Source organism: Hirundo rustica, chromosome 4 (genome assembly GCF_015227805.2).
Source record: "Hirundo rustica isolate bHirRus1 chromosome 4, bHirRus1.pri.v3, whole genome shotgun sequence".
Lineage (NCBI taxonomy): Eukaryota > Metazoa > Chordata > Aves > Passeriformes > Hirundinidae > Hirundo > Hirundo rustica.
In genome coordinates this window covers 49,142,572-49,166,749 of record NC_053453.1, presented here as the reverse complement: position 1 = coordinate 49,166,749, position 24,178 = coordinate 49,142,572, and the positions used below count along the sequence as shown (strand labels likewise).

At 44.1% G+C, this 24,178-nt stretch overlaps 2 protein-coding genes across 12 annotated transcripts in view; one reads left to right on the top strand and one right to left on the bottom strand.

Moving 5' to 3' along the window:
- Window positions 1-155: 155 nt before the first annotated feature.
- FAM234B (family with sequence similarity 234 member B) lies at window positions 156-22,056 on the top strand. 2 transcript variants are annotated; one of them, XM_040061148.2, is made up of 13 exons: window positions 156-221; window positions 5,801-6,193; window positions 7,146-7,244; window positions 9,537-9,725; window positions 11,597-11,727; window positions 12,395-12,542; window positions 12,887-13,028; window positions 13,650-13,793; window positions 17,135-17,216; window positions 17,444-17,599; window positions 18,198-18,315; window positions 19,443-19,669; window positions 20,093-22,056. In XM_040061148.2, the coding sequence occupies exons 1-13, from the start codon at window positions 185-187 to the stop codon at window positions 20,096-20,098; spliced, it is 1,872 nt and encodes a 623-aa protein (XP_039917082.1). In that variant the 5' UTR covers window positions 156-184; the 3' UTR covers window positions 20,099-22,056. The 2 variants fall into 2 exon arrangements, with proteins under 2 accessions (XP_039917082.1, XP_039917083.1); XM_040061149.1 differs by having other exon boundaries at window positions 159-221; window positions 11,636-11,727.
- Window positions 21,975-24,178, bottom strand: part of GSG1 (germ cell associated 1) — a 39,660-nt gene continuing 37,456 nt past the window's right edge. For all 10 annotated transcript variants that reach the window (XM_040061156.1, XM_040061151.2, XM_040061152.2 and 7 more), the window contains one exon: window positions 21,975-23,149. In XM_040061156.1, the coding sequence (XP_039917090.1) occupies window positions 22,837-23,149 (313 nt within the window). In that variant the 3' untranslated portion in view covers window positions 21,975-22,836. The remainder of the gene's footprint in view (window positions 23,150-24,178) is intronic.

The window sequence follows — 24,178 nt, the reverse complement described above, 5'->3', positions numbered from 1 at the left end:
TCCGGGCTGTCCTCAGTCACGATCGCTGCCACCGGCCCGCCCCTCCCTGCGGGTCTCTGCCCCTCCGGACCATCCGGGACACGAAGGGCCGGGACTCCTCTCGCGCCTGGGAACTACAATTCCCAGCAGGCCGCGGGGAGGCGCGGGGCGGGGGGCGGTGCGCCAGCGCACTGTCGTGTCAAGCATGGCTACGGTGCTGTCCCGGGCGCTGAAGCTGCCGGGTAAGGGCTGCGCGCCCGCGCGACGAACCGAGCGCCGGCCGGGCCGGGCCGGGCCAGGCGAGCCGGGCCGGGCAGGGGCAGCCGCGCCCAGGGCAGTTCTGATCGCGGGAGGCGCGGGTGCCGCTGCCTGAGGGCTGCGGAGCGCGTTGCCATAGTGATGTGGCGATGTGGGGTGAGGCCCGGAGGTGCGGTGTGAGGGGCCCGCGGCCGTGGGAGGGGCGTACGGGCCGGGACAGCCTCTCGGGGCTAGGAGGGCGTCTCGTGTGGTCGCGGGGGGCCTGGGCCGCGGCCCTGTGAGGGGACTGCGCGGGAGAAAAGAAGGCGCGGACCTCTCAGATCCGCTCCTGCCCGGTTTTACCCACAGAAGCCAGGCGAGGAGTTTGATAAGTGCCAATGCAATTACCCAGGTAAATGTTTAAAACCTGCCTGCCGCCTCTGCATCTTCCAGCAGGAGATCTTCAGCGAGATGAAAGGATATTCAAGCATAAAGGGCTGTTGTGTGCGGTGAGCAGCAGTCCAACAGCCGCTCTTTTAAAAAGGAGATTAAAAGGGAATTGAAATACCTTGCCAGACCAGATCTTGGGAGCATGCTACTTGCTGTTGGATGGACTGTAGACGGTGCCAGTGCGCCTGGCTGCATTAACTTCAATGGCAAAGTGCCTCATTGCTCTTCCTAACCGTGTCTTTCCTTTGAGACAGCCCTGGGACTGAGACAGGGCCCAGCTGTGTGCTGCTGGGGAGGGCTTCTCCTTGGCACTACACACCACAGTGGTCCTGCATGGCCCCAGTCTGTGAGGCTGCACTCAGTGGACTGATCATACTTTCTTCCTCCATCAGTCTGTGAAGGACACAGTCATGTCTTCAAGGTCCTTCCTGCCATCTTTTCATAACCCTTACCAGGAGAGTCATTACTTTATGTGGTGCCTGTTGAGTCTCATTCAAAGAAATTTTGTTTGCAAGTTGGTATCTTCCTGGTTATATCTATCTATCTATATATATATATAGATAGATATATATGTCTGTCTAAATGGGAAGGAATACATTACCATGAAGTCTGTTTAGGAAGAGTTCAAACTGGTAGGTGTAGATATGTGCATTAGGATGTGACCACTAGCAAACTGTGCAATAAGAAGTACAGATCTCTTCTGGGACCTCTGGAACCAGCGTGATCTATTTGATATCTGCTGTTGGAAAACACTGATTTGGAAAAGGTCATAACAGGCCTTGCAGCTGCACTTAAGAGAAGAGTTCTTGCATCAATCCTTAAATTAAATTGCAGAAATCATACTTTTCTTGTGTGTTTAATTATGAAAAATGCAGCTTCCAACAGCAATGAGAAAGCAGAAAGCCTACTGCTATACCTGTTTTTCCTGCTGCATCTCAGTAAATTAATTAAAAATCAACATACGGTGACTTATCTCCTGATGAGCTTAGAGATTTATCTGCAGTACCCCATACCAGACTGGTGCCTGCCAACTGCCAGAAAAAAAACAGTTCATGAAATTAGTACAACAGATACTGGAACCAGTGTGCCATCATTGGAATAGTGCACTGAAAATTGCACTCTTCTAAAGTCCAGAATCTGCTCTTTTCACTCCAAAGTGAGTGCAAAGAAAAGCCTTCCAAGTCAGTTGAAATCAGGAAAAATAAGATTACAGTTAATATCTTTGAAGCCGTCAGCCAAAGAAATTAATATTTTATTATGACTGGGACCTCATTTCAACACAGATCAACTAATGGGTGCCTTCTTTCCAGATCATGATTGCATGATGACCATCTGTTCTCCACTAAGAGGTCACATTCTTCTACTGCAATAGTTACCTGTGGGAAAATAGCATTTGGCAAAAAAATGGGGTATTTTCAAAGTCATAAAGCACAGTTCAGAGACCTGCTGCCCTTGAGAGCCAATAAGCTGGGGCATTTTCTCTCTGTTCTGTCTTTGAAAGCTTCCATCATCAGTGTTTGCTTTTCCTTCCAGTGGCTACAAAAATAAAAGAAAATCTACGGTAATGTGACCAGTAACTTGCTCTGATTTTAACCACAGGCCACTGAATGAGAACCTCTGTTTTATCACTGATGCCATGGAAAAAAATGGAATACGATTTAGAGCAGGTCAGAACAGAATATGCTTTTTTGACTCTACCTGTCGGAAGGAGGGAGCACAGAACAATGGGGAAACTGACTTTGCTGATACTAACTCCATAACTGTGAAGTACATTCAAGGTTTATATACACTTAGAATCTCTTTGGAAGACAGATAACAAAGTGTGAGTTACACAGGCTTGGTTCCTACATAAGGCCGCAGAACTGCAGCTTGCTTTAATACAGAGACTAATTTCTCATGAAGGCTACACAGTGGTTATCCTGTCAGGACATATGGTGAAAGTTTGACCAAGAGGCCAGCTCAGACCTTAACATTTCTACTTCCACGATGGAAAACTGAAAACTGTATGTATTCCCTGACAGCTGATGGCTTGCAACAGAGGCAGTTTTAGCTTTCTATTGATGGACAAACTGTTTACCTCCAGCCTGAGTCTTGCTGTTGACCAGAAAAGAAAGAATTTGACTTCTGGGGCACATAAAAATAAATCATCATTCTCTAAATGGTGTGACACTGACTCTGTTTTCACACTCTCTTTACTGGTTTTTATGTTTTTGTGCATTTCTGCTGAAAAATCATCTGGGAGTGATCAGTGAAAGTCAGATGTATTATCCCTCTTCCCACAGCAAGTGACCTAAAACTTGGATGAAGAGTCATGTTCTTTCTGCTCTCTCTCCATCCAGGTGAATCATGAGTTGCATGTTCTCTGCACCACAGAACAGTCTGGGGAGGCTGAACTGAGCACATGCTTGCCAGCATTCCAAACACATTCCCAAGACGCCTACAGATTGGTTAAGGTTCTCTCTGAGCAGTGGGAGATAAGTGAATCCTCTCAGATGAGATGTACAATTGAGTTTTACATTTGTTAAATGAGTGCTCCAACAGCCCTTCTTAAAGGGCAGTACCTTCCCTCCTTTTGGCGTAAAAAAACCCAAACCTGCAGGGCACATTCTGCCTGAGTTTACTGAGTAGCTATGCCTTGTGGGTGTGCCATATAGCCTTTTGAGGAAAGATAGGGTGAAGGAGTGCCAGTTTCTGATTCCTGCTCTGGCTTAGACATTAATTAAGACTGAGCAGCTCTCTGCTTTATAGCTCTCTTATAATTCTCCAGATTTTTAACTATGTAGATCATCAAAAGCTGTCATTACTGTAGTAGCTGTTTTCTAGCCGTTGATGAGTGGTTTTCAGTAGGACAGGTGTTCCTGTTAAAGATTGTGGTTGACACCACTGTCGATGTTGCCAGCATCTCAGTCTCTGCCAGTTCAAGGAGTGGGTGAGCCATATTTTCAATGTCCTTCCTCTCTCCTGAAAGGGATCTAGAATAAAACTGTTCCAGATAAATTTAATTGATACCAATGCCTTCCATTGCATCAAGGATGAGCAGCAGGTTCCAGTCTTTTGGTTGACTGTTTGGAATGAAAATAATTAAACAAAACATAGTATATGTGAAGCATAAATATGCTTTGAGTTATTTTACTCAAAGGTCACCAGTTCCCAAAATCTGGAGCAGTCTAGTTAACATAACTTTCTGACTTTGACTTCCCAGGCTTAGTACCATTTACCCTTGGGGCAGCCACATTTGTTTTTCATGCCATTCTGAGTTGGCTTGAACTGGCACACCTGGATCTGTTCTGAGGAGCTGCAAGTACCCTGGAAGCAAGACCTCTCTGGAATTTGTTTCAACTGAGTAGTCTTTCGGTCACTTTTTAGCACAACCTATGGTATCGGACGCTGCAACCTCTTGAGCAGAGAGCTGTGTGCCAGCAGGGTTGGTGGCCTATGCACTTATAGCATGGAGCCAAAGTTATCAAAACTTCTTGAAATGCCTACACTTTGAGCACTTTAGAGCAGACCTATGTGAAACAATGCAGTGTGTCACAGGGATACGCCAGACGGACCCATAGGAATGCAGTATCTCTTGGCTGGGTGCTCTGCCTCCACAAGGAACTGCTTTTTGGAGTGTATATGTGCACCAGATTTTTGAGTCTTTTGTAGAAGCCCCTAATTCAAAAAGGAAGAGACTGTCTTAGATATGTTAATGTGTTGGATATTTTTATTTCTTTCTGTTCAATGTAGGTGAGTTGTCCTGGCTGTTCCACCTAGTATGGGGCATTTGGTTTTCGGTAGGATTGAAAGTTTTCCTTAAATCCTAAAAATGAAGCTGAATACCACTTATAAGTGGTAGATGAAGGGAAAGTGAAGGTCCTTTTGTGGGGTGAGAAATGAGGAAGAAATAAGATACATGTGTGGCAAAATACACTCTCTGCAAAGTAGGTGTTTTGCACTAACTAGGTACTACAGTACATCTGTAACTTGAGTGTCTTTAACAGGAAAACCAGAAGGTATACTATCTTAGTCAGGAAGAATAATCACAAAAGCCCTAAAATCTCTGCTTTGTAAAGCCTTCCCATCATCTTAGTGTCTGAGAGGGGTTACAGCTTACATATTTTTGCTTATTAGTTATGCCTTGCATGTGTCACTTAGGGAATCTTCAGGCACAAGATAGTTTCTGTTTCAGATCAGCTTTAAACAAAAGGAAATGAGACAGATACCTGGGATAGCAAAGTCCCACCTTGGAAGTGGAGAGAGAGAGAACCAGACTGAGACTCTGCAATCATCGGAGCATTGGCCATGGCTCCATGCCCAGCCTTGTGGCACGGGGCAGCTCCCTGAGACGTGACATCCCACTCGTAGCTCAGGGCAGTAAGTCTGCGTGATCTTTCCTGGCCCCATAAACAGATGGCGCTGGGCCTATGCCAGGGTGTGTGACCGGCCTCTACACCTGCCCTCGCTACACTCCCTGTGGCTGTCTAGGGCTCAGGGGAGAAGTTGTCTGTGTGCTGGGCATCTGTGCAGGGGACACCTAAAGGTAAGCTATTTTCCTGTACCATCACCTGAAGGGATCAGTACCAAGTTATCTATCTTGGCCAGTTTAAGCACAGACTGTTGGCTCTGGTGGGAGCAGGAACAGAGCAGCTGCACTGTGGTTGCCTCAGGCAGGGGTTAGAGCATTCCCTCTCACAGAACTGAGCCATGCAGAAAAGGTGGTGTCTTGGAGGAACAGCTTGATTCCTCCAGACATCAGCATGTTACTGGCCCAAAGGGGCAAACCTACTTTCCCCTTGTCTTCAGGGAGACTCCATGTTTCATTATCAATCAAGAAAGTATTAGAATTAAATTAGCTGTGAATTCCATATAGACATATCCATACAGATACATACATGTATACACACACATGCACACACCCCCACCCCTTTATATGAAGAAAACAAACTGTCAGCATCTTTTCTCCCACAGATGCTACTGTGAAACATGGAGAGAGAGACCCTGTCATTTCTCTCACACTGCTCACTTGGATCAACACAAAATGCAGACTACTCTGTCATCCCTTCTGTATCACTCTCCACTGCAGCCTTTTTTCCACTGAGATCCTGCAAAAACTCATGCTTTGTTGTCTCTCTCCATCTTTTTTCCTCAGGAAAGAAGAGCCCAGACCTTGGGGAATATGATCCCCTCACTCAGGCTGACAGTGATGAAAGTGAAGATGACCTTGTACTCAACATCCAGAAGAATGGGGGGGTCAAGAATGGGAAGAGCCCTCCTGAAGAGATACAGGACCCTGATTCTGATGTGGAAGTTGGAATGACAAAGCAGCGCACATCAGAGAGCATGCCTGAGGGTTATCCTGCAGAGACAGCTGGGAGTTTGGAGCAGAAGGCTGCTCCTTCCCTCATGCCATACCTGCGCACTGTGATCTTCTTGCTCACTGTGGTGATCTCGATGATTCTTGTGCTGGTGTGTGCATTTCTAATTCCCTGTCCCCCTAGAGACTTGCATAACAGCTGGAGCCGCAACCTAGGTCAGGGAGCAGGTGAGAAAGCCCCAGGAACAGCATCTGGCATGGTGGAGGTGACAGCTCCCAGGCTGGGCATCAGTGGGAGAGACCTATCTGGGAGAGCCAGGTCAGAGCAGAGACCCTTACTCACCACTACAGATGCTCCAAAATAATAGACAGGTGGCTGTGTCCTGCTTACTCTTGAAACTGAGGCATGTGAAATCTGGCACCTGCAGATAACAGTGCCACAAAATTTTGTTTCTGCCAACATCAAAAATGATTTTGAATCATCGTCCATCCTGCCTTTTTGTCTGGATGTTGTGCTCTGTTCCAGATGGAGATGGTCCAGCCCACTTTAAAATACAGTGCCTCCCTTTCTACAGCCTGGACTTTACCACTGTCTCCATGCTGAAGTATGTGGTTGTGTTCAAGAGGAAAGAGATAGAAGACTTTGTGTCTTCTAACTGGCTTAACTAACCTTATTCCATTGTCTTTTAGTCCTGCTTGAATCCATAAATCAACATCTGAGATCTTTTGTTACCCTGTATGGGTCACTGGTAACATTTCTAAAGTATCTCCCATTCTGGCTTCTGCAAAAAAGTAACACTGTTTTGTGAAATAATTTCTACCAGGTCTAGATACGTCTCTCCCTCCTGGCTTTCTGTCCCTGGCTTCCAAATCTAAGCTTTTCATAAGATACATGTCTCCACACCACTTCAGAAACTGAAGTGGGAAACATGAATCGTTTTCTGTTAGCTCCTCCATTTTTCCTTTTCCTTTTCCTTTCTCTGACCCAGATGGTATATTTCTGCCTTTCCATGCAATGAAAGATCTTACCATGGTGTGGGTGGCTTGCTCTTGATGGTTCCCTAGCAGACTTTGTGAGGCTTGTCTACCCACAAGTCTCATTTCTGGGCCAGCCCTCCTCTCCCACTGTGAAAAATGAGCGGGGTGGCCTTTTTGACATGCAGTGACTATAATGTTGCAGGTGGTGTGTTATCCCCACTGGAACTGTGTGATGTGAACGGTGATGACCTCCCTGATATCCTCATTGTCTTCACTGCCTTGATGAATGCCAGTGTCATGGGTAAGCACTGCAGCTTCTTTCCATTCTTCTTAATGTGTCGGTATGGACATTTATATGTTTATCTTGCACACAGGAAGAGTTCCTGCCACTGCAAATCCACTGCGCTGCTCTTTTCAGGGTTCCTTAAAATTGCTGGTGTACTATGCCTGTGCTTAGTCATGCTTAAAATTTTCATTACAAGTGCTACTTTTCATTTATTTCAGAAAAATTTAATTAATGTGCTTCTGTACCTTTTGGTCAGCATCATCCGTTTGCCCTTACCTCATCTTGGGGCAACTCTATCTCTTTGTCCTGCATTTGTGCACACTTCACTTTGCTTTTAGAAACGCCCTCACTTTGCTGCCTTTTTCTCCAGGTCACTCCATATACTTGCCAGGCTCCAAATCACTGTTAATTCACAAATAATAAACTGATGATGGAGAAGCTACTGTGCCTGGCTCTTTAGCAGGAATTGCCCTGCTTCCTTCTCCTGGCTGCTTTGCTTTCTTTGTTAGTCCTCACACTCTTCAGCTAACATAGCAGAGCCTGCTGATACTGGCCACCATTACACAGGGGCTGCCAAATCCGGTGGCATCCTATTGTGCTGTGCTTCTGAAGTCCTGGAGGTTCCCAGCTGCCTGCTCCATTGCGTCTGCCTATCCTGGCATTGCCTGGTACCAGGTGGATCTATTCCATCTCAGAGATGTATTCAGGGAGCAAGCATACCTTGTACAAGCTGAAGAAAATTCTTGGAGCAAAATGCCCTGGCTCTTCAAGGAGATAATAAAAATATTGTTAGAGGATAGAAAAGATGCCTTTCTCCACGGCCCAAGCAAGGCCCTTGGTATTTCACAGCAAGTCCTATAAAAAGAAACCTATGAACATAGAGAAAACTGTAAATTTACTTAAAAAATAAGTGAGAGAGGAAGATATGGTCAACATAAAGACTGTATTCAGTTTATATAGGTTGTCCTTGCACTCTATATTTTTGCCATTGCATTGCTCTTATGTTTTATATCAGATATACATATAGACAGCATGCTCTGAATGAAACTAGTCATATTTAGTTGCATCCTGGGCTGTAGCTGTGCTGGAAGACAAAAACCAGACACTAAAACAGGTGTAAGCAGATCACAATCCAAAGTTCACATAGCTGGATATCAGCCCACCAGTAGCTTGTGCTTGGAGCATTCACACAGTGCCAAGTAGAGATAAGCTTGGAATAGGCACCTGGCAGAGTAATCTGCGACAGTGTTAACTGTTTCTGCAGCTTGTACACAAAACAGCATTCAGGAGTTAGTTGTTCTTGGTCCCTATCAATGTAACAAAGATAACTGGATCTGGGGCAACCCCTTATGATAAGCTACATGATTTTCAGTTTGAGAAGAGAGTGAGTTTGATTTAGAGACTGGACTCAGCCTTGTATTTAGCCAGTGGCCCATATATGCCCTTTGTGTCATCAGGTCACATGTTGCATGTGTTGTTAGTCAGACAGAAGTTAACTGGGTCTTTTGTTATTTTGAAATGTGTAGGAGTTCATCTTAAATTGTGATATGACCATACTAGGTGGAGATTAATTACAATAACCTCACATACATCTGAGGGTAGGCTGAGCTAAAAGTTGATCACATTTGGAATCAGAGCCAACAGTCAATTGAAACAGAATAGATGACTTTATTTTGCAACTATTTAGTGCCAACTGGTGAATTGGAAAAAGAACGCCAAGTTCCACCAATTGGTTGCATTCAGTCCATTTTCACAATAATGAAACTCCTTTAGAAAACAAAGGAAAAAGTTCTCAAACCACCAATCACTTTCTGTTGCTCCAGAATTACAAACAAGTCAGCACTTTCATATCAGGTGACATCTGCCTTGGGAATCACTTAAGGTTTCCCCTTGGTACTAGCTGTTTTGTTGAGGTAGACGGGATCAGAAGAATCAGTCTGATTTGACAGCAGTAAATTTCACAGGAGGAAGTCACCACAACTGAGCACATTGTCCCCAGGAGCTTGGTTCTCTCTGCCCAGCTGACCACATTTCTTGCTATGAGCTCAGGTCCAACCTCTGTGATTTTCTGGACTGTTGATTTTCAGCCCAACTTGTTTGGAGATCACTACTAGGCTCTACAGCAGAGAAGTTCAGCCATGGGGTGACATTTGACCTTTGCTTTCAGGTGGTATGGATTTGTCTGTTTTGAACCACTCAGCTCCAGGAGATAGAGCTGGATCTCCAAGGCAAGGACCCAAGGCAACGTGGTCATAATAATCCCTCTGACACCAAGGGATTACATTCTCTCTTTCCTGCCTCTTCTAGGTGTCTCTAGACCTTCCGTAACTGTGGTGGCACTTTCTGGTATGAATGGCAGCACCTTGTGGTCCATCCAGCTTCCAGAGGAGACACGAAGTGTGCAGTGCAACGTGCTCTCACTGGGGGCAGCTGCAGGGCCGGTCTGCCTTGTTACAGGAACATCAAAATTCCTCAGCCTTCTCAGTGCCTCCACAGGTAAAGTCAACTACCAGCATATTAGAAATACACTACTGCTTTTTTGTTTTCTTTAAAGGACTGATTAGCAGGAATAATTTGGTTCTGGCACATCACGGTGACAAGTACTTTGTGACACACAGAAAGCAGTCAAAACACAAATGAGTTTCTAGTTACTCTGGATAAGAGAATCCAAAACATTTCATCTCTGTGGCAGCATCTTCTCCTACATCTCAGAATATTTCAAAGTGTTAATCTTAATCTGTAGCATCCCCATGTCATAAAGAATATGTAAAGCCTGTTCTCGTTAGTATTGAGCTGCTGGTACACTCCAGGATCTACCTAACAGCACTGCTGAACAGCATTCTTGGAGAAGTTACATAAGGATATACACAACATCCAGGAAACATTTGCAGAGAAATTATGCCCATAGTTGAATTGATTAGATATGAATGAATATTGTATTTTTAATCACTTGATCATGTGCACCTTCATTCTTTGATTGCTGTTTGTACTACCACATTAATTCATTGGAATTCAAGAAATAGTCATAGGTAGGTATAGGGTTTTTGGAATCAACCAAAAGGTACCTTGAAGGCAGGTAACTTTTGGGATAGAGGTGTGTTAGTATTACAGTTGGGTTTTAATGAACCCAGTTCATTCAGGGGCAATGATTTCACCACAGTTGCTGTCTCAGCAACGAGACACCTTCTCCTGTCTCCCCTGGCAGACGGCTGCTATGCCATTCATCGGCTGTAGAGTACCATCAAGTTCCCCTCCCTGCAAGAATTTCTACAGTCTGGCCTTTGTATTCCCACTCCACTCCACCTTTTGTCTTATCCCCCTTAGCAGGTGCTATGGTTGCAGATTGTGGGTGTGGGGAGTCATGGTGGAGTAGGTTTCAGGCATGCCAGTCACATTCCATTCAGGAAGCAGCAATTGTATTTTACCCTATAATTTCCATACTGTTAGAACTTCAGTTAGGATGCAAATATAACATCTCAAGTTTCCTCTAATATTACCCCTAGGTATCTTCCCACAGTTTTCAAATGGTTTTAGGGACCAGGTTACTTGCACAGTGTTTGCATGGTCAGGACCATGAGCTGCATCCTTTACCAGCAGTAGTAATGTACAAGTTTGGGCCTTGGTTTACTTTGTCATTCAGGGGCAAACCTTATCCTACAGAGCAGCAGCAGCAGCAAAACATTTTTAAAGACTGAAAAAGCAGAAATGTTGGCAAAAGAATGACAAAAAAGTAAAAGCATCAAATTTAATTGTTGCCTTTTTTTTGATGTTTATTTGCAAATTTGCAGGTCTGGTTTTACTACGTTTCCAGCTGGGTCCATGCTGGACTGCTGAACCATTTGACATCACGTCTGTTGACATGCTTTCACCCTGAGGTGGAGTGAGCATGTCATGCTGGAGTGGTAATTTGCTGCTGGGAATTTAACTGAGACACAGATTTGCACTCTGAATATCAAAACGCTCCATCTGTTTCCTTTCCTCACATCTACCTAGCCTTTACTGCTGGCTGTGGCAAACAACTGCTGTCCTGTAGAGCAGCACTCTCATTTAGGTTCTCCTTCGTAAAATGAACCTTAAATATTCTCTGCTATTCCAGAAATTGTTTAGGGCTCAGGTCTTTTAAAGAAATGCTAAGAAGGAAGCACAACAGGACTTGAGGCCTGACTCAAAGGCAGTCAGGAGAAATGCTAGGAGAAAAATTTTGCTTCCCACTGCAGTTTGTCTCAGTTTGTAGATGTCTTTCCCCTTCACACAGAATAGGAGAAATAATCTCTCTTGCTCCCTTTTCAATAAGGTTTTGTGGAACCGTTTAGGTGTGCCCTCTGGTTCCCCAAGTACAGGTCTCTTTTATCCTGTTCTTTCCACAGGCAAAACCATATGGACACTGAACTCCATTCACCTTTCAGGTGGGATCCTGGCTGCACCAGCTGCAACTCTTCCAGATGTAGATGGAGATGGGATTAGGGATATTGTTGTTCTGGCACTCAAAGTGACACAGGTACAGCACATCCCTACTCAGACTTTGGAAGGACTTTACTGTTTGTGTAGAGGAAAAATAGACTGATGTGGAAGGACTGTAACTGGAGCTGCAAGAGCCCCTAATTTTCATTCCCTTGGATTTTGCTGAAAAGCACCCTTTTTCTTCCAGTAGGTCAGAGCAGTGAGATCAAATAATGACAATACCTGCATTCTTGACAGCTGGGAATGAACAGAAGGGTCATTATTTGCACCTGACTGAGACTTGCAAATTATCTGATTCTGTTCAGTGAACATGTGGCTTGAAGTGAGAGTTTAGCAGCACTGAACTGTAGGGATGGATCTCTGGTGAAAGGAGCATTCAGTTTATCCAAAAGACATACTTGTGTAATTAATTCAGATGCAGATTTCCTTTATGCTCATCCTCCCCACAATTCAAAATATTTGTGTTGTTAGAGGAGCTCAGATTTTCGAAGTTCCTTTCATATTTGATGCATTTGAGTCAAGAGAAAAACATGAATGTAAGATGCCCAGGAAGCCAGACTGAGCAAAAAGAAAGCAAACACTATCTAGACCTTGCTGAGGGGGAAATGATCAATGCAGCTTCATGCTGTGGGCTTGGGAGAAGATTCTGAGTGCAGAGGCACTTGAAAGCACTGATAAAAATCTCTACCTCTCTCTCCTTGCAGCCTGATGTGTTTTTCATCTTGGTATCAGGACAGACTGGAACTGCTTTGGGTGGGCCTGTCAAGTACAGCACCAATGGAGAAGGGAAAGTGATTGGCCCCCAAGTCCACATCACCAGCCGAGGAGCTATCTACATCCTGTTTGGTTTTGGTAAGATGCACCTTGCCTCTGCAGCACTTCCCCTTCCTCAGAAAACATTTGTTTTACCTAAAATGGTCCAGAGTGTCCCTGGGATATTTCTGCCATTCCTTCTGCTGTAGAAGCTAGGAGGGGAAAAGCACAAGTCTCACTGCCATAGTGTGTAAAAGTACAGGAGCACCAATACCTGCTAGTCTCAAATACTTTGGAGTTTCCCAAAGGCACATCATGCCAGAGAATTTCCAGCTCTGGACATTTCATTGCCTTTTACCACAACTGCAGTGGTCCCAATCACTCTCTCTTCCACTGAGTTATCTTTTGCCATCAGGACTCTTCATCTTTACTCTTCCTGGCAGGTAATGTTCAAGCAGTTGCCCTGAGGGATATCTTTACCCAAGCCAGAAACCGGGACAACTTTCCTGCAATGCTGCAACAGGAGGAGCCGGAGTGGGAAAAGCGCAGATCTGTCAACCTGTCAGAGCTCATTGACGTTTACAGGTAGAAGATGGACTTGTCATCTTGCTCCTTCTGGGAGAGGAAGGGAAGGGTAGGCATTTACTAGTGCTCCTGGAGGTGGTTGCTTCTACTTCAGTACTGTCCTTCTCTCCATTGTCCAGTTGATAACTGGGGAATACTGTGGGGACCCCATCATTTCCTCTCTGTCCTCTGGGTGTCCTAGCCAAAGAAGTGCAGAGTATAATAAAAGGGAGTCCTTAGCTACTCCTGCTCCTTGTTCCTTTCTTCAGCCCCGTATGCATTGCTGAAGGGAAATAAGCATTCCCAGCTAATGGAGTCTCTTTGGGAAGCTCAGTCTGTGTGGGCCTGGATTTCTCAGCTCATTCTTTACTGCCGAACCTAGGGGCAGGCCTCGATAGGAATAAAGGGAGGGAGCAAATATGAACTTGCAAACTTCATATTTTTTATAGTAACTCATGATATTTAGAAGACCCCACATTTGAATTTAGCTCACGTAACTGAGGAACCCTCATCACTGGGGAAAAGGCTTCTTTTCCCCAGTGACAGTTCACATCTTTTGTAGGAATTGCCATGTAGACAGGCAGCTACTGCTGAGATGTGCAGATACAGGCCTTGATCTCCTCTGTTTTCCATTTGTCCCAGTGGGGGTGTTGACTTTCTGCAGACAGTGAAGACACCTGACACAAACTGCAGCAACCTGCTCATCACAACCAAAGAGAGCTTGATCCTACTGAGGGGACAGGACCTGGAGCGCCACTGGACCCTGGAGCTGCCCAATATCAGCAGGTTACTTGCTGGAAACATTTTTCTGTCTTATATCTTCCTGTACCATTTCCTGACTTTCAGTTCTAAGCACATGTGTTCCTTAGGAATCAACTGATAGTAGTTCTCCAAGTCTGAAGAGGAATCTAAGAACTGGAGGTGTGTGTTGTTGAGCCAAGTGAGCGGGAAAAGGGGAGCAAGGAACAGAAGACTGGAAACTCTAGTTGTGTGCTTGTGAGTGGTCACAAATAAGGGGCTTGATTCAGGTACCCAGCACTGAAGTCATGGGAATGATGTGGCATTGGTGTTCGGTGGATTTCTGATGTGTGATTCAGCCCACCTGCTGTCCAGGGCTTCAGTGGAGAGGATCAGTTACATTAGTGATGTTAAGAATTTAGAGCAGGTGAATGAGTATGGCCCAGAGATTTTAATGTTCCTTGAAAGTTGAAAATGAGCATTCTAATGACAGACAGTACACCATCTATACTAAATGTAAACCTTAAAATAATAGTACTCATCCTCTAATTTCACACATGGAAATTAAGTAATTTTCCAGATCTTGTGGGTTCGTAATAACCAGCAATTTCAGCTTGCCCTGAAAGGGCAGTTTGCAAAGGGCAGTTGGGCACAATTGAGGGAAATTACATAGGAAACAATTGCTTGCTTTAGAACTGAGAATAAAGAAAGCAGTTATCAGCTCTGTGTTACCGAACTGTCAAGAGCGTAAGTGGGAAGAAGGCACTGGAACTTCATTAAAGGGGGGAAAAAAAAAAAATGTTCAACTGTCTTTGATTCAGGTAATGTCCACATTCTTCAGGGCTGATGGGTGACGCAAGCCACAACTTTAGGAAAGGGTTATGGCTAGTTGATCATGCTATAGGGAAAGGAAATGGACTAGAAGTGTTTTGTGTCCAGAATCTGCAGACTTCTGAATGTGCCTGGCATTGAGTTTAAAGGGTAAGTGTGTAGTGACTAAGCAAAGCCACTTCATAGGTGCTGTGGGATCAGTTATACACAAGAAATTTCTAAATTGATGCAGTAATCAATTGGATTATACAAATCAAGAAGGGCTGAAAACTTCTTTACCAGTATGGTTGAGGTTGGAAGGCACTTCTGGAGATTCCACTTAATCCCACCTGCCTGTTCAAGCAGATTCTAGACAAGCTAGAGCAAACTACTCAGGGCTGTGTGCTGTCAGGTTTTAAATATCTCTGGGAATGGAGACTTCACGACATCTCTGGACAGCTAGTGTTCAAGGTCGCTGCTTTTTCCCATTCCCTGACCTCCTAAGGGACAAAGTACAATGCATGTAGAAGAGCTGTCAGATAATCATTGAAAAATAATAAAAGCAATTCTTGTTCTAGGCCACTGTGCTAAAGTCCTGGACTATCTGTTTTCTCAGAGTTAAGAAAGACAAAATTTACTACACCGAATGTATTGTGGGCAAGCATTTAATTAAGAGGTTTGTTTAGATTTTTTTTAGAACTTAAGTTCTAGTTAAGCATCACAGGCTGGGGGACAAATTCAGGTCAGGGATGTTACCAGAGTCAAACAGACTGAATTCCTTGTTAGAAAAACCTTACAAAGCCACATGTGAGCACCCCTTTTCCTGGGTAAACCTGCCCCAAGCACACCACTTCATCCAGGGAGACTGAGCCCAGACCTGTGGGAATAATTTCTAAGAAAACTAGCGTGGCTACTGCAGATTTGCTGCATTTCCAGATAGCTTTTGACAAGATCCCTGGAACACCATAAAGGAGAATCAATAGTCATAAAACAAGGGCGAAGTTCAGAGACCATGAAATTGAGTAAGCAGTTGCAAATTGTGTTGTAAATGGATGTTTCAGATGAGAGAGGATTAATAGCAGGTTGCTGGGGGGATTACTGTTGGGCAGAATAATTACTAGCCTTCTGGTTCATTTGAGGAAGTGCCATGGGGATTTTTCACTTGATTGGTAACATCCGATGTACTTAAATTTGTGTGCATTCAGTTTGTGGGATCTGCCACTGACTGTAACCCATAAGGACATGAGAAGATGAGATGAACACCTTATGAGATGTTCTGAGTTTGTGGTCATAGGCCTGCTACTTCCTTTTGCTACTGCAGAGCTTTCAAGCTATAGGAGTGTCTCATGATGCTGCCTTGAAAGCAACACCTGGTTGCCAAAGGTGTCTGTAAAGCAAATGACGTTATTTGATGTCATAAGTATAAAGTCAAGCTGCTGCGATACTGTGGTATTACTGTTCAGGAACCATCCTGTCATGCATCTTTTAAAGGGGAAGATGGAAGAAAATTGGGAAAAGGGAAAAATTGGGAAAAAATGCTTTCACATGGAAGATTTAAATTACTGAGTTTATATGATCAAAAGGACGCCTGAGAGGTGAGTGTGTAAGAAATAGAAGCTAACCAGTGTAGGAAGAACAAGTGCCTTGAAGCAAAAGCCATTCATCTTCAAGAAAATTAAGATGCAGGAATGTTTCTTTGGGTGAAATTAATCATTAGAACTGACTGTCATGAGAAGTGATAAATTCATCTCATCAAAGATGAGGCAAAGCCAACCTACTGATATTGGTTAATTGGGTGAAATACAGAAATCTGTCATAAATTAGAGGAGAGAGGATATACTCTGATGATCTTGCCTTGCCATAAAATCTCTGGTTCTGTGAATTTTGTGGACTCAACTCTGCTTATATAGAATTGTGTGTCTAGCTTTGGTGAATTGAAGGAAGAGAGAGGCAAGGCTCAGAAAGCCAGAAGCAAGCAAGATGGTTAAAAACCAGTTATAATGAAAGATTAATGTGTTATGTCACCCAGAAGTGAGAGGATAAGAACAGACTTCATATAACCCGCTTAAGGTCATAAAAAGGCTTGTAAACCTGCCAGCAGTAAGAATACAAGGAATCATGGGTTGACATTAATGTTGAATTTATTAAGATCCATTTCACACAGCTAAGGCAGCCTGGGAAATCCACTTTCTGCAGGAGGCCAAATGGGGCTGGGTAATTTTATATAATTACAGCAACAACAGTACAGGTTCTCATGCAAAGGAAAGAATTACAGAGTTGTGTACAGGGAGATAAACAGATGTCTACATAGCTCATCAAGGGATGCCCCCCACACAGACAACTGCGAAGAATGGCTGACAAGCACCATGGGCTGCTAGACCATTTTTCACTTTTCTGATCCAACAACAAATGATTCCTGACAGTCAGAATAGTTCTACGTAGATGAAAGAGCTTATCTAGCGTGACAAATCCTGCCATTTTAAGAGGCAAAATGGAGGATGAAGGCAACTATTCTGCCTCCATCTGAAATTACTTTTTTTCTACCATGGAGCTGAGTATTTCTTTTTCCAAATTTACAGCCAGCCTGTACCAGGTTACTTTGGTGCTGACCAAACTCTGGACTTCATGCTGCAAGCACAGACTGGAGATGGGAACAAAAAGGTAAAACAGGTGAAGTCAAGGGGGCCAGTGACAACACAGGAGTGGGGGAGGTTGGGTAAAAAGAGGCAAACATCCTCTGGTCCTTGCTTTTCCCATCTCTTTGACTGGCACTCATTATTCTGTGGCCACATGCATGAAAGGGAACAGCACAGGCCATGCCTCTGCAAGGGGGTTCTGCATACCCATGCCTTGACACCCATTAATGCTCAATCTCTCCCTGCCTTGAGGTAATGGTGATAGATGGCAAATCTGGCTTCCCCGTTTGGAACCAGGAACTTCCATGGCAGAGGCAACAACTCGATGCACTCTCAGTCATGACTTTGGACAAGAAGTCTGTTTTTCTCTTCTGGGCTGATGAAACACAGCCTATGTTACAAAGTTTGGTGAGCACACATCCTTTCTTCACTTTGAGGTTTCTCTGTGAAGCACACGAAGTCTCTTGTCATTTATTCCTATTGTCATTGAACTTGAACCTAACATATAAGAAGGCTGTCAGGGACATCTCTTACTTTGACATTCTGATTCCTCTGAGCCTGAACACAGGAGTTTTTATGTGCAAATTCTTCAGTGCAAAGCTTTGTTGACAGAAATTTTGCATCCACAAACCCCAAAATTTGTGAATTTCATTTTTTCATGCAGCACTGAGGAGTTGTAATGGCACATTTGTTCCCATCCCAGAGTGCTCTTTCTGTCCGTGCAGGTACACAGTTTGGCATGTAGACTTAAACTTCCAGGCTGTAGCTTTGCCCATCAAGTTGCATATGACAGAGTTAGATTTCAACCGTACCAAACAGAGGTTGAGGAGCAAATTCTGTTTTAGGGAAGAAAAAGGTTTCAGGATTTAATCTTCATGAAACCATAGTTTTTCATTCTCTGATCCATGTGAAAACAACACAGTGTCAGAAGACTTTTATTTTTTTGACAAAGCTAGACTCCCCTTTGCTATCCAGTTGTTATGTTTTTGTCTCTTGCATTTAACAGCAACCTGGTCCCAGACCTGAGCACCCAGGGCTGCACCACCTCTATCTCCTCCATCCTGTTTTTCCTACAGTCCTTTTGGACCTCACCAATGCAACAGACAAAGTCATTGCTTCAGCAGGTGAGTACAAATAGAGGAGAAAGTACCTAGGCTAGAAATACTGAGAGAGAAATAGCTGTGAGAAACAATGAGCTCTAGTTGTGTCTTTAAAGGTAGCACCTAGGGTTCACCACACATGGGACAACAATGGGAAATAAGATTCATCTTTCTTCTGAAGGAGCATCCTGTCCACCCCCTATTTTGCAAATAAAAGACACACAAAGTTTCTTACGCATTTAACCAATGAAAGGTTTAAGTTTGATTTAATGCATATTTTACATCAGAGAACTTGTGTTGCTTTCCATGAAGGTATGTTTAATTTAATGCAGTGCATAAAAATATCACTATAAAACTTCTCTCTGTCACCTCAGATACAGTTCTGCTTTTGTTGGCCATCTCCTGCTCTTTGTGATAAGAGATGCTCTGCTTCTTCCTCTTTCTTTTTGTAAGGGGGAATCCAAAATATATGTGTGTTTTCAGGGAAAAGTATATCTGGTTTAACATTTATGCAAGATTATAACAGTCCCTGTTCAATTTCCTTGCTCTTTCTAAAGCAGTCCAGCAAATAAGCAGCCTCTTGTGCATGGGAGTGTGGGATAAAAGATCAGTTCATCCAGAACTGAGAGAAGTAGGCCAAGAAGCATAGAAAAACTGCTGCATAGCAATAACATCTAATTGGACTTGTATCAAAAACAAGTTCAGTCAAGAACAAATAGAATACTATTTTTACAGGGGTTTTTAAGAAACTAGGATTTCTGAGGTATGTACAGATCATTTGCAGTGACTGGAGTAACCTGACTTGCCAGTGCTTTACAAATTTCACATTTTATAGAGGTAAAGAATAGCTACTAACAGGTGTGAGACTGAACTGTATTCTTGAAATATGTTCATATCCTGTGTCAGGTCCAAAAGCATAACCTGGAGCCAAACCCTTCAATTTCTGATCTATATTTCAGTTTCTTTCCATGGAAAAATATTAAGATAATTCTTCCTTATCAACTAAGCTACATGGAATTGTAAAGTCAGACTGAATATACTATCAGTGTAGTGGATGTTTTGACTGAGTAAGGACTGTAAGATTTTTTTTTGGAAGAAACATAGTCATTTACTCCTTACCACTATATTCTTGCGCTTTTCTGATGGACCAGTTGGAATTAATGACCTCCAAAGGGATGCATTTCACATCACTGTGACAACAACTGCAACCTCTGAAAAGCAGCCAGGATTCCTCTCAGTCAGCAAGCTGGGCCTGAAGTGGGCCATGATGAGTCAAGGTCGAATGGTGTGGTTAAAGGACAGCAGCACCCCAAAAATCAGCCGTGGAGAAGTGAGGCGATTTCTTGCCCGGATGAAATTTGCTAACTTTCCTCAGAAGGTGAGATTGTGCAGGAATCCCTAATGAAATCCAGACCTTTGAAAACATCTGATCTCTTCCCTACAGACACAGTTATGGTGTTCTTTGGGATGGAGAGGGACTGGTGGGATGTAGAGTGACTATTTGCAAGATGACTGGCTGCCCCTTTGGGCATAAGCTGGACAGATTGTGAAGCAAAGATGTACTTAGGCAGTTGAACACAGCACAGGATCTCAGAAAGAAAAAGGGATGATGATCATAAGAGACTGAGAGACTTGCAGAGGGATCAGAGGTGGGACTGAGATCACTTGTTTTGACATGGGCATACAAGGGTCCTCCATATAGTGGTGCCCAGTTTCTGTTGCTGACTTGTAAATTACTACTTTACCAGACTGGATGATAATAGATTTTGGCTTTAATGTTTGTTTGCCTTTCCTTCTTCAGCTCTAGCCTGGTGGTTCCCCAGATGTTGGTTGGACCTGTGGCCTCTGTGGGGAATATAGGAAGCTGCTCTGTGTATCTTCAGGAGAACGGCTATGTAGATGGAACGGGGGCTAAAAAGCACTTCCCCTTTCTTCAGCTATCTGGGGAATGCTGCTGGAGGCAGGTTTGTCCTAGGCAGACCTGTTCTGTACTGGAGAAACCTGGTTCAGCAACTCCCCCTCCATATGCTGTTCATGCATGCTTCCTTCCAGGTAACACAAAAATGTGAATTTAGAGTTTATATACATATATATAAAGAATCAGGCTTTATATATATATGTGTTAATTTATACAATATATGTATATTTTTTGTATGTTTAATTTATGAACAAGGTTTAGGACACACCTTTTTATGTCCAAATACTGTTCCCTAACAGTCTAACAAGCTCTGTGCCTAGAGTGGGCCATGATGAGTCAAGAAAAGTGGTGTGGCTAAAGGACACCTTTAATCTTTTTATTTTTGGAGGGAAGCCTCTGACTCCTGCAGGGTTAGTCTTGCCTACTTCTCCTGTGCTCTCAGCACTCTTGTCCATGCTGTTGTTAGACTCACAAACAAATTAGTTCTCTGGCTGAATAACTTGATCTAGAGAAAGATGGTCTCCACAGCATTTGTCAGCCCCTTGCACTTCTGTCTTTCTTTCCCAGTTCCAAGTTCAGGACACCAAGTTCAGGCATATGTAGGTGATGTAGAAGTGAAAGGTTCACAGCTTATTTCTCTCCATCCTTAAGGTTTGTATGAACCCAGATTGTCACTAACATCAACATCATGTCACTGTATGAACCCAACTGTCACAGTAAAGGTCACTCAATCTTGTCACAGAAAAGCTGATTCCTATGCTGCTGCTCCAGGGTTTAGAGGTTCAGAAGAAACAGAACTAGAAAGCTTTTCTATGAATTTTAACCCTATTCTGAACTCAATATTGCCATTCCTTGACCAGCCCAGCATGCAGCTCCAGGAAGAACAAGCTATCCCTGGGACACATTTGCTCACAGATGTTTTGAACTGTGTCCCAGAGTGTGCCATCATTCTCTGTTGCGTTTGAAGAGCATCTGTATGAATTTTCTTGTAGCAGAAAAGACCGTATAAAAGGGAACCACTTTGGTGCCCCATTTGTTCCCTGCAGTTAGGGCAACAATAAAGGAACTGCTTTCCTAGTATGCCATTTTAAGTCTGGCCTTTGACATTAAACAGAGCCAGGCTGAGATGAGGATTGCAAAGGACTCTTCTGTCTAGCATGTGCCCTTCCAGCCTCCCCATATTTCCAGATGAGTTGTGAGGTGAGCAGACTTTGACCCTCCTTCCAGATGGGTACATTAGCCATGGATTTGATCTCCTGGGCCCTTGACACCTCTCTTTGCTGGATCACCCTCTCCATCATCCCACATCTCTGTGTAAAGCTTTCAGGATAACCCTTCAGGTTTAGCTGCAAGTCCCAAGGCTGGTCCTTGTGCCCTGATCTCCTAATGTCAGAGCCTGTGAACAGTTTGTATATGTTTAATGGTATTCTGGTTTAAGTAGCTTTGTATATATTAGCACAACTGTAGCAATGGCTCTAGGCCTGGAATTTTCCTCTAGACAGGGTTTAGTTTTCATAATATGTAGTCAGTTAATAGAGCTGCATAATAGGACTGAAAGTGTGAGGACCAGTAACGTATGAAGGATTAAACAGGAGTGCCTCTTTCCTCCTGTCCAGCCACCACCTTGCTGGGAAAGGTGAATTGGCTGTTACCTAAGTAGTTACTCTTCTGAGATTCTTCCTGAGAGAACTGATATTCAAGAGCAGTGATGTTATCTCCTCTTTAATGTGAATTCACCCTGCCCAACTCCCCCCCACCCCCACTGTGAATAAAGAGTCTGTCTGTATATTGTTGGAAGAATGTATTTGAACTGCAGTGAAGCAAAATAAATACTGGACAGCATCATGTGTTATGTGAACCAGTGTTTCATCTTTGAGAGATTGTGAGTTTGCTTGGGGTTTTGATTCAGGGGTTGTTTGCAATATTTTTACAATGGACAAAAAGGAACAGGTTAATAGAAGTAACATAAAAAGTAAAAGTCCTGCCAAATTCTTAAAGGTTGAGTAGAAACAGTAAAAAGACGCAACAGCAAATTACCTCAGAATAGGAGATTTTTGGGCAAAAAGCAGGAAGGGAACATGTGGGAGTCATAGATAGGAAGGAAGAGGAGAGAGATGTCTGAAAACTACCCCCTATTCCTACTGCACCAGGACTTTTAATCTGGGGGCCTGGAAATTAAGAATGAACAGGGTGTTCAGAGAGGGTGACAGCTGATCAATTATGAACACTGATGGCCTTCACCACAGCACTGAACTGGAGGTGTTGAGGGAAGGTCAATGTGACACCACCCAGCAGTGCAATTTGCCATCTGGATGGTGCTGACTATCTGTTCCCAAGTGCAATACTGGGATTAGGACATCTGACTCAACTCTGAAAGTGCTCGGAGACAGCTGGCACCAGCATGTTCTTCCAGTTTCACTCTGATCAGATAAGGGCACCCATGACACTGTATATGACCAGGGAGGACTCCCAAACTTCTACTCTAGTTGCCATGACCCAGTGCCTGCCTCCTCACTCCCTGTAGAGGCAGGAAGAGCTCCCCAAAGCCTGCTAACAGTGGTGCCAGTGCTTTGTTCAGAGCTCTTGTGCCTCACAAATCCCACTGCTCTGTCTGTGTACATTTATCCCTAACAGCGATCCTCCCCAATTGTCTGGCCCAAGACTTCATCTAGGTCCAGCTCTGGTTCCCGCTGTAGTATTTTCTGCTGCAGATCAGTGTAGAAATCAACTCCCTCAGAGACTGAATGGAAGGCCTTGCCTTTGGGCCCATAGTAGCTGCTTATTTGCTGTATGAAGCACTGGTGGTGCTGAGGGTGATCCTTGAGGCTCCCATCGTATCCCTTGATGTGGATCCTATTGAACTCCAGTATTGTCTTGGTGTAGGTATTGAGAGTGGTGACAGCAGAGGCCATGCAGCAGGTGAAGGAGGCCCAGGCCATGCTGCCAGAGACACAGAAGAAGCATATGCTGTGAAAAGCCACGTAGAGTTACGGAACACCATGACACACCCAAATTCTCCCTGATTTGCCAGGCCTAACCTACTGGGCACAGACATGAACTAGTTATCCCACCACAAGATTCTTCTTAGATCAGTGGGATAAATATTGGTCATCCCCATGACAGGGAAGGGAGTGATACAGGGAAAGGAGCACCAGGAACATCTGTAACTGGTCAGAGCAGGAGAGCACAGCTTGGAAGCAAGTTCTGTCTTGCAGGGCTGCTCAATGTCCTACTACACTTGAGGCTTGTTTACCTAAGTGTAACAAAATTGCCACCCTGGCATTTGATGTCCATGGGTGGCACACGGCACTGGACTGTTTAAGAATATGGTCATCATCAATACAGCACTGCAAATTCAACCTTCACTTTACATGGGCACCTGCAAGGCTCATCCAATTGTCTTTCAAGTCAGGTGTGTGATGTCAACTGTGCTTGGCTGTTTTATCCTTTAGAGAAAGGCACACTGAGCCACTTCCTTTGCACAGCTCCTCTTCCTGGCTCACAAGTGACACTGTGGTCTATTGCCGGCTTTCCCTCATTCCTGCACGTAGTACCATCTTAAGACGACCTTGGCCTCCGGTGCAGCTGCCATTATATGGCTGGGCCAGCACTGGAGAAGATGGTATGACTGCTGGTTGGGATGTGAGCTGTGCACACATCTTTAGGCACGTCTGGGCTTGTTGCATGAATAGTCCCTTTGACCCAACGTTGGTTAGTGCAGATGCCAAACCAGCATGCAATTTATTAAAATTGCAGAAAAACAAGGTGTGTTTGAGAGCATCATTACAAGTGTGACACTGGCCTCTGCACACAGAGAAGAGTTGAGACCAAACGGGGCAAACCAGCAGAGGGACAAGCCTAATTAGTCAGCAGGGCTGAAGGCAATTGTTTAGGTGTGACCCCATTGTTTTCCCAATCCTCTGGTAGCTATTCATTTAAGTAGCTCAGCCACCATTTATTAAAACAGGG